The sequence below is a fragment of the Ostrea edulis genome, chromosome 4, assembly GCF_947568905.1.
Source record: "Ostrea edulis chromosome 4, xbOstEdul1.1, whole genome shotgun sequence".
NCBI classification, from domain to species: domain Eukaryota; kingdom Metazoa; phylum Mollusca; class Bivalvia; order Ostreida; family Ostreidae; genus Ostrea; species Ostrea edulis.
Genome location: NC_079167.1, coordinates 81890992 through 81905991, shown reverse-complemented (window position 1 = coordinate 81905991; position 15000 = coordinate 81890992). Strand labels below are relative to the sequence as shown.

Genomic DNA, 15000 nt, shown 5'->3' with positions numbered 1-15000 from the left:
ACCATGTGGTGTATGCATGTACGTGTATAATACAAGGCTGTATTTTTCAGAAACTGGAGTACCACGAGAGATTAATCAAGGCAGCAGGAAGTCTGTATGAATTGGCACATGGATCACAAGATGATGAAACCACAGAGGAAGAAACACAGGGAAAGGTCAAATGTATTCATTAATCACAAGTTTGTGCAGCACACCAATGTTCTTACATCATATCCATGTTTGTTGACATCTGAAATTAAAATCAGATCTTGTCTTCTCCAGTGTAACGGTTAGAAAAGATCTGATTTGAATAAGATTGCATGATGATCAAGTGACATGTAAACTTGTTTGTAAACACCGATCTAAAACCTGAAAACACTTAAATAATATTAAACATAGAAATGCAACAAGCTTATCAAGTGAACAAAAGTCGAAGATCATACAGCTTTAAATATTCTCTGTTTTACGTCCCCTCCATGAATTTTTCATTCATATAAAGATAACGTCACCAGTTTTAGATCATAAAGTGCCACAAATTTGGACCTGGGCATGGACCTTAAAGCTGTAGCAGTGAGGGTTCCTTATATCAATGCTTACTGACTTAAAGCTGTAGCAGCGAGGGTTCCTTATGTCAATGCTTACTGACTCAAAGCTGTAGCAGCGAGGGTTCCTTATGTCAATGCTTACTGACTTAAAGCTGTATCAGCGAGGGTTCCTTATGTCAATGCCTACTGACTCAAAGCTATAGGCAGTGAGGGTTCCTTATATCAATGCCTACTGACTTAAAGCTTTAGGCAGTGAGGATTCCTTATGTCAATGCCTACTGACTTAAAGCTGTAGCAGTGAGGGTTCCTTATGTCAATGCTTACTGACTCAAAGCTATAGGCAGTGAGGGTTCCTTATATCAATGCCTACTGACTCAAAGCTTTAGGCAGTGAGGGTTCCTTATGTCAATGCCTACTGACTTAAAGCTGTAGCAGCTAGGGTTCCTTATGTCAATGCTTACTGACTCAAAGCTATAGGCAGAGAGGGTTCCTTATATTAATGCCTACTGCTTTAAAGCTGTAGCAGCGAGGGTTCCTTATGTCAATGCTTACTGACTCAAAGCTATAGGCAGTGAGGGTTCCTGATATCAATGCCTACTGACTTAAAGCTGTAGCAGCGAGGGTTCCTTATGTCAATGCTTACTGACTCAAAGCTATAGGCAGTGAGGGTTCCTTATATCAATGCCTACTGACTTAAAGCTATAGGCAGTGAGGGTTCCTTATGTCAATGCTTACTGATTCAAAGCTATAGGCAATGAGGGTTCCTTATATCAATGCTTACTGACATGGGTGTCTTTTTTAGTTATATTCAAACACCCGTGACTTTCACTTCTGCCAGGTGCTTGTATGGAGCGCCAAATTAACATAAACTTAAATAATTGAAGATATCTTCAATTATTTGAAGATATCATCAATTCAATTATTGCTCTCTTTAATTGAATTAATGTGCGCATTAAATCAATTATTGCTCTCATCAAATGAATTAATGTGCGCTTCAATTCAATTATTGCTCTCATCAATTGAATTAATGCGTGCATCAATTGAATTAATGAGAGCAATAATTGATTTAATGCGCGCATTAATTCAATTATTGCTCTCTTCAATTCAATTGATGAGAGCATCAATTGAATTAATGAGAGTAATAATAGATTTGATGTGCACATTAATTCAATTATTGCTCTCTTCAATTCAATTGATGAGAGCATCAATTTCGTAGAAATATTGCACACAATAATTAATTTAGAGCTCAGTATAAATAATTTGATGATCTCTTTAATTCAATTGAAGATATCTTTAATTATTTACAATGCTTTTGTATAAGGAATTAATGTGTGCATCAATTCTTTGAAAGAGAGCAACAATTCAATTAAAGAGATCATTAATTCAATTGTGGATATGTTGAATTGAAGATATCTTTAAATATATAGTTGCTCTCTCTAAAAGTATTAATTCTCTCTTTAAATGAATTAAAGATATCATTAATTCAATTGAAGAGAGCAATAATTGAATTAATGCACGCATTAAATCAATTATTGCTCTCATCAAATGAATTAATGCGCGCATCAATTCAATTATTGCTCTCATCAATTGATTTAATGCGCTCATTATATCAATTTATTGCTCTCTTCAATTGAATTGTAGTGCACATCAATTCAATTGTTGATATCATTAATTCATGTGAAGAAATCATTAATTCAATTAAAGCGCGCATCAATTCAGCTGAAGAATTAAAGCTATCATCAATTCAATTAATGCGTGCAATAATTCAGAATTGAAGATATTAATTATTTGAAGAGATCTTTAATTGAATTGTTGTGTGCATCAAATGAATTGATGATATCTTCCAAATAATTGAGTTTATGTTAATTTGGTGCTCCATATGCTTGAGGAAGGAACAGTCATATGTTAAACGTCTTACGTTTGATACTAGATAATGGGATTGAAAATCAAACCCAGGACCTCATGGTTGCAAAGAGAATATCTAAAATATTGATAAAAGCTAATTCTTTGTAAGTGTAAATCAAAGTTATTTATGCTGAACTTAAATTTACTCAGATCTGAAAATGGTCCTTGTGTTCTTAAAGATAGCAGAAGAGGAAGAAAAACAAGATGAAGCAGAAGATGAGGTTAAAGTTCAAAACAAAGAGGGGGAAATGGTGGAAGCTAAGAGAGAGGAAGAAAAACAGAATGAAGGAGAAGAGGTCAAAGTTCAAAATGAAGGGGGGAAAGGGGCAGAAACTGTGGGAGAGAAAGTACAGACAACTGTATGATGCCCTCCAAAAACTCTGTACTACATGTACGCCACTAGACGAAATCTGGATACATGGATATTTGTGGGTACCTCTGGATATATGGATATTTGTGGGTACCTCTGGATATTTGTGGGTACCTCTGGATATATGGATATTTGTGGGTACCTCTGGATATTTATGGGTACCTCTGGATATATGTGGGCACCTCTGGATATATGGATATTTGTGGGTACCTCTAGAGATCAGCAGGATTGGTTTTATATTTGCCAGACTATTTGTCTATTTCTGTATGTGCCACAGGGCTTAGAGTTGTTGACTTTTTTACATTTTAACTTGTTGGAGAATTTTTGGATCTGTGATAATATACCAAAAGAGTGTAAATGTTTAAAGCTATTTGACAATATTGTGAGATGAATAATGAGATAAATTTAAGATTACTTATACAAGACAAAATGTGATATCAATACATTAAGAAGAATGACACACATGTTGCAATAATTACACCTGTATCTTTTTAAGTAGCAGACTAATTTCTTGGTCCAATCCATGTTACATACAGCAGCATTGAAAGCCAGGCAATCTGTAGTTCTAAATATAGTCACCTCTCTCTCCTACATACGTATACTTCTAATACATAAAAATACCTCTGGTTGTCTATGTTTAGATATACTAAATACAGCTAAATTGTCCCCGATAGACCAAAACCCTGAAGGGAAAGTTTTTCTATATGCCCTGAATCCTCCGTTCCTAGGTTATTAGAACAGCGATTTTTAGGTCACAGAGTCACTCTGGTGACCTAATGCTATCCAGTTTTGATTGTTGTGGGTCGTACACTTTGGAATTTTTTCAGATTCTCCAGAACAGATGAAGCACTTCTATTTGTGATATATAATATCTATGGGTAAATGGGAACAAAAATTGTGAAATTTCATGGACCCTACCTCCCTGGGGCCTGATGGGGTGGGACAAAGACCATCAAAATGAATGCAATCTTTAAAAATATTTCTCTTTACTCCTGGACATCAAAGTTGTGTTATTCATGACCCCTGAGTTCAGGATGTGGCTAAGTAGGTCATATATTGAAAATGCATGAATAAAATAATATCTTAGAAACATTTCTTTACTTTTCGACATGAAGGAGGCACAATGTTTGCATGATTATACAATGAGCCTCAACCAAATTTGTGAAATCCATGACTCCTGGGTTTAGACCCCAGGGTGGAGCAAAGTTGGTTACAATTGAAAATGCATTCTATCTTTCAAAAACGTCTTTCCTTCTGGACAACAAGAAGGCAAAATGTTTGCTTGATTTTATTGAGTACTCAAGCCTCTACCAAAGTTATGAAATCCATGACTCCTGGGTTTAGACCCCAGGGTGGAGCTAAGTTGGTTACAATTGAATATGCATTTTATCTTTCAAAAACGTCTTTCCTTCTGGACAACAAGAAGGCAAAATGTTTGCTTGATTTTATTGAGTACTCAAGCCTCTACCAAAGTTATGAAATTCATGACCCCTGGGTTCATACTTCTACTGAATACTGTAGATTCCTAAATGTATGTGTAAAAACTACATATTTTCATGCAATGACTGTTGCTATTAATATTAGAACTACTTTAATTGGTGTAATGTAAACCCCAAGTATGCAGTACTTAAATCTAATATTAATAGCAACAGTCATTACATGAAAATATGTAGTTATTACATTATGCAAGGAATTTATTATTGTGCAATTTCAAAAGAGGCGTCACTCATTAAATAAAAATACTCACTTTTATTTTTCTTTTGCTAAAATACATGCAAGAACTTTTGATTAACGCAAATTCATGTTTAGGCAATTTGACATGCATACGAGTCATTTTGCCCTATTTTAAAGTACTCGCGTAAAATAAGAAATCTACAGTATTCCTAGTGTAGGAGTTCCAAGTCCTATGGCAGATTACCTAATGATATGTTGGAAATGTTTGCACATTAATGATTTTTAAAATTTTGTGCACGAGTTTGAGCTTCAGAAAATTTGATGCATGGTAGTCAGGCAACCATTAAGGCCCGTGAGCCTCATGTTAATGAATTTCATTAATCGAAATGAAATCATATCAACTTGATTATAATTTGATTGAATACTTTATGGTAAACTGTCCATGAACATTTTGGACATCCCTCGTATCTAGGATTGACAACACTTTAACCCGTTTTAATAAACTCATTCAACAATATATGATAATTTTGATATTTTATGCTACACTTTGCTTCCATTAAAAGAGAGTGGTATGCTATTGAAGTTTTAAACCTATAATTTTAGTAATTTATTACAAGTAATACCATGTACATGTTGTTGCCTGTTTCAGCAATGTAATTCACAATTCTTCATTCACTTGTACGTCTTTGTAAATCAATTTTTCAGTGAAAAACTAGGTACAGTATTTTTCTCAGCAAATAAATTCATTTAAATTTTAATATATAATAATAATAATAAAGCCTTTATTTATCCAGAATTACATATTTAGCGATAACGCTAGTTTTCAATATGGTCCTGCATATAACATACATACAGACAGATATTAGTAAAATAAACACAGATTAAAAGAAGTAGAATACATATAAACTTAAGAAATAATTATGAATGTAAGATAAATAGAAACAAAATGAAGCTTAAAAAGTATGGTGATAATCTCTAAGATAATTTCTCTTAAAACACGCAACACTCGTTGAGTTTCTTATATTTTGACTCCAGGCATTCCACACTGTGCTCCCTGAAATGCTGAAAGATCTTCTATAATATTCTGTTTTTGCCCTGGGTATATACAATATATTTGAATAAGAATTTCTAGTTTGCCTCTGACTGACTTCTGATACATATTTAAAAACATTTAAATAATCTGGCATTAAACCATGTAAAACTTTATACACTAAAATGACTTTTCTATAGACAAAGTAATCTGATAGAGGCAACCAGTTAAGTTCTGTAAACATGACATTAGATGGTGTTTCAAAATTTCTGATGTTAAGAATTACCCTTGCAGCTCGTTTTTGCAATATAAAAAGCTTATTCACATTTTCAGCATGTCTTGGATTGCTCCATATAGTACAACAATATGTAAAATGTGGAAAAATCATAGTATTAAAAATCTTCAGCAGCGCATCGTTTGACATAAAATATCTTATTCTTAAAATGCCAATTCTCTTGGAAATCTTGTTCATAAGTGATTCTATATGACTTTTCCAGGACAAAGTTTCATCAATAATAATACCAAGTAATTTTGACTCCTGAACACATTCTATGACATGGTTATTTATCACTAAATTTAATTTTCGATACTTTGATAATTTTTGTGCCGATCCAATAAGCATACATTGAGTTTTAGACAGGTTTAAGCTTAATTTATTTTCCTTAATCCACATTGTACTGCGCTGAAGATCTTCACACATCTTTGACTCAATATTTTCCACTGACTTATCTGTTACATCTTGAACTCTTGTGAAGTTTGTCAAGTTTATTGTGTGTGTCTTACCTGGGCTGAAAGTTCTGATTGAAGTTTGTCCACCCTTTGTATGGAAACTTTAAACAATTTAAAATTCCTCTCGAGAACCACCGACTCAGTTTTAACTAAACTTTGTTGTTTGTTTGTTTCACGTCCTGTCGAGAATTTTTGACCCATATTGAGACATCACCAGTTTTAGGTGAAGCACCACAAATTTAGACCCATGCTTAGCGCCCAGGGCCGTAGCAGTGAGGGTTCTTTAACGTGCCAACCCCTGCCACAACACGGCACCTCCATTTTTAAGGCCGTATCTGAAACTCCTGTGATTTTCGCTTCTAAATGCCCAGTCTTTGGTGAAGGAGCAGTCACTACAGATCTATGCTTACGTCTCGAGCTTGACACGGCCATGACATGATCAGAGTTCGAACTCACGACCTTCTGGTTACCAAGCAAACAAACTTGGCACGAAGTATCGTTGAGTCATGCCCCTTTTCCAAGGTAAAATTATCTGTAAATCACTTGATTTCACTGAAATTGTATACATAAACCACCAAGACTATTTACAATATATATATATTCTCTCCAAACTATGCTAGGGGCAAGATCAAATCTGAATTCAAATAGTTTCAGGGAAGAGGGGTGGTGGTAAACACTCCTGCAAGTTTTAGTGATTCAACATCGATTTTATTATAATGCATGGATAATTTTGGTATTATAAGTTAAACTTTTTAAAAGCTCTTTTTCTTGGTAAGGAAATTTTTTTTTTCGTCTCTGTGAACAGCTGTTGTGTTGTTTAGCGACATTATTAATACGACCTTTTTGAATAAACATAAGCAAACATTGCGTTATTAAGTACTTATTGTGTTTAGTACTATTGTGTTATTGTGATAATCATACAGTTTGATCAACATTCATCATGTCAAGTTTTCAGGGGGAGGGGTCTTGTTGAAAACTCCTAATTATATAGTGCAGATTCAAGTTTTGAGGGAGAGGGGGTCTTGTTGAAAAGTCTTAATTATATAGTGCAGACTCAAGTTTGTTCACACCACGACCCCCAGGGGATTAAAGTGAAAAAAATTAGTGTAAAATCTTCCACTTAAGAATCACAAGGGTACAATTGTTAAATATGTAGTATACAAACCTGGGGAATCCTCTTCAACACTAAAACAGCTGGACAGTCGTCATGATGATATGGATATTTGAAGAGAATGAACAAGAGCAATGCTCATGCTGTGAAATACATGTATCTCCATCCAATATATTCAGTAATAAATAACCAAACGATTACCGTCCAAATAAACCATTCATTGGTTAAAATCACAACTAGACTCCTCGGGTACACCCCAGTGCACCACGTTTGTTGTCTGTTAAGATAAGTAGACTCCTCGGGTTCAGCCAGCGTACCATGTTTGTTGTCTGTTAAGATAAGTAGACTCCTTGGGTTCAGCCAGTGCACCACGTTTGCTGTCTATTAAGATATTGAGCAGTTATCTTCCTATTTACAGAGTGGATTGATCCTTGTTCTTGGGATCTCAAAATCAATAGGGGTCATCTACTCTTGGGAAAACCAGAAAGTTTGATGTCTGTCCAGTCTGTTAAAATCAAACCTCTCACTTCACTAGACATATAGACAGACACTGTCCAGTCTGTTAAAATCAAACCTCTCACTTCGCTCGATATATAGACAGTCTCTGTCCAGTCTGTTAAAATCAAACCTCTCACTTCGCTCGATATATAGACAGTCTCTGTCCAGTCTGTTAAAATAAAACCTCTCACTTCACTAGACATATAGACAGTCTCTGTCCTGTCTGTTAAAATAAAACCTCTCACTTCACCCGATATATAGACAGTCACTGTGTGGGTCCCATGCAGCGACTGTCTGCACATCAAGCAAATGGAAAGGTTTGATTTTTATCAGAATGGATGTCTTTCACGCAAAGGGCTTTCAAGATTTTGAGTGGACTACACTTGGTCTACCTACCCATACATACAAACCAATATGCCACCCTTTTTCAAAGGCGGTATAAAATAGCTCCAATAGTACTCTTGCCATTTGCTCCAATATTTGAGAGTTTTACCATGTTTGTTGCTAGAATGGCTTAATGTTAAATACCAATTCAAGAAAGACTTCATTCTAATGAAAATTAACTCAAGAAGCAAATTATATACTTGGCATGAACACCATGGGGAACATCCACACCCCAATTGATGATCCTAGATTTATTATAATTTTTCTTTCATTATGACCTGTGGAAGTATGACCTTGAACTTAATTTCCTCCCATTATAGATATCACCCTAGCTCTTTTTATCCTTCCCACCTGTTGATGGAGGAGCAGACAACAGACACACAATACTGGTTCAACGTGCATATCAAGTTTGATTATCCTTGCATTGTTTCACGCCTATAAAATTACCTATGCATGATTGACCTTGAAAAACAAATCTTTTCCCTCGAATCACTGGGAATGTGTACTGATGTTAGCTTCACTAGTACTGTTTTCATCCAACACACAAAGGTCCTGACGGACACATTTTGATTATCCTAGCCTTGTCAATGATATTTCTATCTTGCTTTGTGTCCATTTCCTCTGCAAGTTTGACCTTGTAAATGAGAAGCTTTCTCCTCTAATTACCGGAAACATGGGTACAAAGTTGGATGATCTTGGCCTTAAAATACAACTTTTTCATCTTGACCAGCAAAGCGCCGACAGATGCAACATGCCATGCATATAAAAAAAAATCCAATTCCACTGCATGTGTTGCCAGGAAGATAAAATTTATCATCAGAACAACTTAAGGTAGTACTCTACATCGTCATAATGGCTGACTTCCTTTAAAAACACGGATGACAAAATCGATATCAGCAATATTTGACTTTTCCTTTTCCATTTAAATACCTAGCCGAGTAGCTCAGTAGGTTAGAATACCGACTGCTGAACTGTAGGTCACAGGTTCGAGTCCAGCAGGGGTTTTAATTTTTTTTTAGATTACCTTCTACTAAAACTGTATTTTTTGACAAAATAAAGTAAATTTGAAAATTTTCCAATTCAAAATATTTTTATACATATCCTACACTTTTCATCTACATCAAATTTCTCTGGTGTAGCAGACCTCCTTAACATTAAAAAAACAAATCTTGCATATAATGTGTCGTAATTTATATTTTATCTTTGACTGACCCATCAACATGGAGTTCCTCAATCCTTTGGAAAATTTGCCACAATCTACAGCACAACAAAATGTCTCGTTACTTTGTTCTTGTTAGCTGCCTGGCACAGCACAACAAAATGTCTCGTTACTTTGTTCTTGTTAGCCGCCTGGCACAGCACAACAAAATGTCTTGTTACTTTGTTCTTGTTAGCTGCCTGGCAGGGTTATCTACCTTTTTCTGAACAAATATGAAAACTTCCATTTATTATAATTATTTTATTAAGATGACAAGTCAACAATATTGACCATTAAATATGCATTTAAAACAATATCATTTAAAAATTTATCATTTATTAAAAACATTCACTCATTCAGTTACACTTGTATGAATTATTGTAGTCAGTGATATACTCTAATATTTTATAATCTTTTTCTTTCTTTCAAGGACACCTTTTCTCTCTGATTTGTAGAATGTACGTATTTAGGAGACCATTGCATGATGGTTAGTTAACTTTAACAGACATTTAACTTCCCATTAACTCTTGCATTTATATAGCGTTAACTGTCTAACTTAGTTAAACTTAACTCATCTGCGTGCAATTGGGCCCATGATTACAACTATTGTCAATATCTACGTACATTAAGAAACTGAACAATGGATTCACTAAAAAGAAGCATGTGGTCATTACACAATTTTAAAATAGTAAAATCTATTGCTTGAACCTACATGGTATTAAATGGTTTCATCTTCTAATTTCAAAATGTTTTATTTAAATAGTTCATCAAATGTGTCACACATACATTTTTTTAAAAATTGTAAATTTTCACATAAAACATATCTTTACAGATCATTTTAAATAAAAAAGATTTTCAACCACAAAGAAATACTGCTGAAGCTTTGATGGGGGATGTGAATAAATTGACAGATATCACAATACAACATTCTTTGGTCCTACAAACTCTCTGTACATAGAAAAATCTATCACTTACAAATGGTCACACAGATTCAAAACATTACCCAGCTAAAATGAGATATGTACAGCATTAGTATGCAATAAGATTCATGTATTTCACAAATGCTCTTCAAACTTGTCTATATACACAAAACATCATACACAAGATGATTTAATTTACAATGCACAAACAATGAGAAATCAGCATGTTTTTAGAAAAAAAAATTGTAGCTCATTCATATAAGCTATGAGATATTAAAGAGCAAAATTCCAGCATTAAGTCAATACACATAATCCAGCGAAGACCTACTGTGCTATAAGGTATGTTATTGAGATCTACACCTTGCACACTTGTCACAGCTAAAACCTCTCTGGCATGCTTGTAATTTTGTCATCTCGGTTTAATGGGACGAGTATCTCAACCATTTTCCACACACACACACATCTTCCACGCTCGTATCACTGTTTCGGTTGAAGTTGGCACATAATCGTGACAGACATTTCCTGATTTGATAGGATTTGTTTATAGACACCTCATACAAATTTTGGAAACCTCCTCACTTTCGATTGTGTCTGGAGGAGCCGGCTCTTGGGTTGTCACCATCCTTGGAGGCACTTCCTCTCCGCATGGCTGAATTTGTCACCATCCCCGGCTGCATCGGTGCTGTTGATATGCGAGTTCCGTCTCTCACAATCTCGGTACCTGTTGGGATTCCACGATGAAGGCGTGTACTCGTTCGTCGTTCTCGCTCCCGAGATATAGGTCTCGGAGATTCAGCTATGATTAAAATGTACAAAACTAACATTAATATTTAAGAAAGCACTTTGATACTAGTATCAGAATAAACAAACGTCTACGAAAGTTTCTACATACAACCTTGTCCAGTTTACACAAGTGTAATATAAAACCTCTCTTCTATACAAATAGTAGTCAACAATATTGCACTTAAACTAGAATAACACCTGTATATTGTGTACACACCTCTCTCTCCAATCACAAATATTGCAAATTTCAATCAACGCCAACATATATTGCATATCCCTAACGCACACTTTTACACAAATTGAACACAAAATAAATGAATCGTTTTTCATATAAATAACAAAATACAATAATACATATTTTTTCTCCTCCCTGGAAACATAACAAAGTGAAGCATAACAAGTCATTTGTAACAAGCATATACACAGTCCCAGGTCAAGAACAGTTGCCTATCTGACACAACACAGATGTAAATAAACTGGCTATGGTTTGTGTTTTAACTGAACACTAACAGTTGCCTATCTGACACAACACAGATGTAAATAAACTGGCTATGGTTTGTGTTTTAACTGAACACTATGGGGTCGGGTTTCCTGCATGATACGTCTGAGCTTGGCACTGTCAGTTGGGTTCCCCACAGGAATCGGTAATCCTGAACCTTTGAAACTGATTCTCCCACCAGATGAAGGGGTGGCTAGTCTACTCTCACTGGCCTTGGGGTCAGAGTTCCCTTCCGCCGCCTCAGGACCCCGCGTTGACAGGGAGAGGCGGGTCGGTAAGCGGTCCCTGGTGCGTGAACCCCGTGTGGCATCTACGACAAAGAAAGATAGTAGCTGTGACTCGGCTCGGAGATCAAGTCACAGAGGAACAACCACAATGTAACGCAACTCTGGGCTAACTCATAAAGGATAAACATGCAGAGGAAAGCCATAGAGAACATGCTGAGTCAGAGTCATGCAGGTGTGCAAGGAAAATGCTGTTGGTGCCTGGCTGTTAAGAGTGTGAATTTAGAGTCAAAGTCCAGCAGTTTTGCAGTTCAAATTACAAGCACAGGCAACAATAGCTAGAAGCAAATATCTGTGGATCCGATACCAAAAGTAAAAGACTGTTCCATGCAATCCGGCAACAAAATAGAAATAGAACTGTCAATACTCCAACAAGCTGAATACACATCCTCTGGGGGGGAAAAAGGGGGGATGGGGCGTATCTGAATCCATTAAAGCATTACTCTTGTGTATCAGTCAGATTAACCAATCAGAATGCTTGATAAAGCTCTTTGGCAAGTGTTGGTGCATTGTCTTAGTCAAGCAACCCCTGTTATATGCATTCACATTGGTGGTTTAAGACAGGAAGATAACCGTAGCTTCATTCCAACTTGTCTGTTCAGTGCCCCTGTTATCTCACAGAACATTGCTCTGTCAATCAATCATTTCTGTTTAATACAGCATGAAGGCAGGTACAGTAACAGTTTACAGCTATCAACAGATATTACAACATGCAAGGAATTCAAAAAGTATAAGATATCCGTCATCAAATGATACATGAATAAGTTCTCTGACTACTCAATAATGTATTCCGATAAATTGATAATATCTTGAGTGTTATGTATAAACAGTGAAATTATGTTCATATAGTATATCTACCAATAAATAACTATACAGTTCACTACAAACAAAATGTCATCATTAAACATGATGCTACTTGTGTAACAATAAACAAATCATAGAATGCTACAACTAGATTCATTGCTATAAATAACTTGACACAAGAGGCAGATCTTTTAAAATGTAAAGTCAATGATGCAAGTAAAACAGTAAAATTATTTTCCCCATATATTTCACAAGTCCTTTGGTTCCTTGAACTTTGACCCTTATCATGCCGTGTATCATTCGTACGTACAGCCTACATAGTGAGCACTGAATAGAATTACTAATATGCTATTTATTATAGTCGGGTAGAAATTAATTTCTTATTCAAATATATTTGTTTAATATCGAAGACCGTGATACTTGCATCTTAAAAAACTTGTTGTTTCAGACATGGGTAGTATGTAAGAAAAGGTCAAACAAAAATTTCAGTAATACTGATGGATGCTCCCCAAACTGCATCTAACCAATGAACTACTTAATATTACGAATTACTTGCACAATAATCAAGAACTATTGAAATGAAGGTTTTTCATGTATAAAGCATATGTTAAGTGACTTTGACCTTTACAAAATGACCTTGAGTGACCTTTGTCTGAAGCCATTTGCCAAATAATGTGATAGATGATCAATGACTGTTGAAATACTGTTGATTCATATATGTTCCGAGTTACCTTGACCTTTATTTGTGTGATGTATATGATCAATACCTGTTCAAAAACTGTTGAAATGAGAAACTTGTTCCTTCTACAAGATATATGTTCTGAGTGACCTTGACCTTTCCAAAATGACCTTGACCCAAAAGTCCCTGTCCCAAGGAATGTGATCAATTTCTGATGAAAGATTTAGGAGATATGAGCTTGGCTGGCCAGGCAGATGAACAGACAGACACAACAGCAACTATATGCTGAATACTTCCGGGGAGCATAAAAAAAACTTCTTTAAATTCAATTTTTTACATGGGGAACACTGACATGTTAGTTTAAAAAGTTCATGCATTTGATTTGCTTTTCATGACTTAAGGACTGAAATTCAGGTCAAGCTTAAAAATGACATCAAAATACCACAAAACTCAGAGGATAGATTTCATTCTAATGAATCATGATCGATAATAAAATGTAGACATTTTAGTGATGCATGGGTCAGTCACAGAAGGGAGCTTGATGAGACGAGTTTACAGGATTCCATTCAACATCTTAGGGTAAAACAACAATCATAATTTGAGTTGTAGATAATATTCTTTGTTCACATCATCAAACAGATCATCACGATCGACCTGCGATGACGTATTGAAACAGGAAAAACAATCTAATCTCTTATAATGATGCGTCAGGCTCAACACCAGAACACAGACATATAGATCCTAGGTCTTCATCACTCTATATTTGATCACCGATGACCAATAAGGTGAATTATTACATCTTGATTTTGGTTTCTAGAATGAATATGAACTAGAACCACAAAAATAGGCATTCTACAGGTGCCTTAAAGCTATAAATAGCATGTGGAACTATAAATAGCATGTGGAATTACCTATATTGAAAACAACATTGGCCACAATCAGCACTACACAATAGTATATGCACACATGGCATACCACAATTAGCATGATAAGGGTTAAAGCACTGATTGGTTGTACTAAAAAATCATTTGCAATCAACCATAATTACTATATTCAATGTGAAAATATGGATGTGAAAATGTAGAAAAACATTTTCAATTAATTTGAAAATTTATGGCATATTATAAGATTTGATGAATGGCTATTGGTTTCAATATATACGTACTATTGTAGTCTCCTGGGGGTGTGGTTGTGGGAGGGATTTGCTCTCCTCTCATTCGACTGCCAGCAGCAGTTCCGTGGAGAGGCCTGGCCGAGGAACTCACTTTACCACGGTCTGCATCATCGCTGTTACGCCCACCCTAAAAGACAGGAAATTACAAACTTGATACTTCTCACAGGCCATTACAAACTTCTCCAGGGATTAAAATTAACTCTTAAAATTAAGTAGCCAAACAGGCTACCAACTTTCAAATTTCACTAGCCTGGAATGAGATTTACTAGCCCATATAACGAAGAACACATTTTGTCAGAAATATTCACTTTATTATTCACTGCATTTACTCTAACTCATGTTCTATTTCCTTTTCCATGCTTGGGGAACATTTTGCAGGCCATCAAAACATGCCTAGCTCATCGTCTAACTACAACCACGGTCTGTTTTCCTTC

The 15000-nt window shown here is 35.4% G+C and overlaps 2 protein-coding genes across 8 annotated transcripts in view; one reads left to right on the top strand and one right to left on the bottom strand.

Annotated features, from left to right (window-relative positions):
* The window catches only part of LOC125669599 (ADP-ribosylhydrolase ARH1-like), a 25759-nt gene extending 18660 nt beyond the window's left edge, over window positions 1-7099 (top strand). For all 5 annotated transcript variants that reach the window (XM_056163956.1, XM_048904210.2, XM_056163955.1 and 2 more), the window contains exons 12-13: window positions 51-155; window positions 2609-7099. In XM_056163956.1, the coding sequence (XP_056019931.1) occupies window positions 51-155; window positions 2609-2794 (291 nt within the window). In that variant the 3' untranslated portion in view covers window positions 2795-7099. The remainder of the gene's footprint in view (window positions 1-50; window positions 156-2608) is intronic.
* A 2302-nt stretch (window positions 7100-9401) lies between these two features.
* Window positions 9402-15000, bottom strand: part of LOC125669670 (casein kinase I-like) — a 14572-nt gene continuing 8973 nt past the window's right edge. Inside the window, exons 8-10 of one of the 3 annotated variants that reach the window (XM_048904377.2) lie at window positions 14558-14693; window positions 10923-11139; window positions 9402-9646 (exon numbers count right to left, since the gene is read on the bottom strand). In XM_048904377.2, the coding sequence (XP_048760334.1) occupies window positions 9637-9646; window positions 10923-11139; window positions 14558-14693 (363 nt within the window). In that variant the 3' untranslated portion in view covers window positions 9402-9636. Of the gene's footprint in view, window positions 9647-9669; window positions 11936-14557; window positions 14694-15000 lie in introns of those variants that run through there. The other 2 variants (XM_048904379.2, XM_048904376.2) reach the window with 2 other exon arrangements.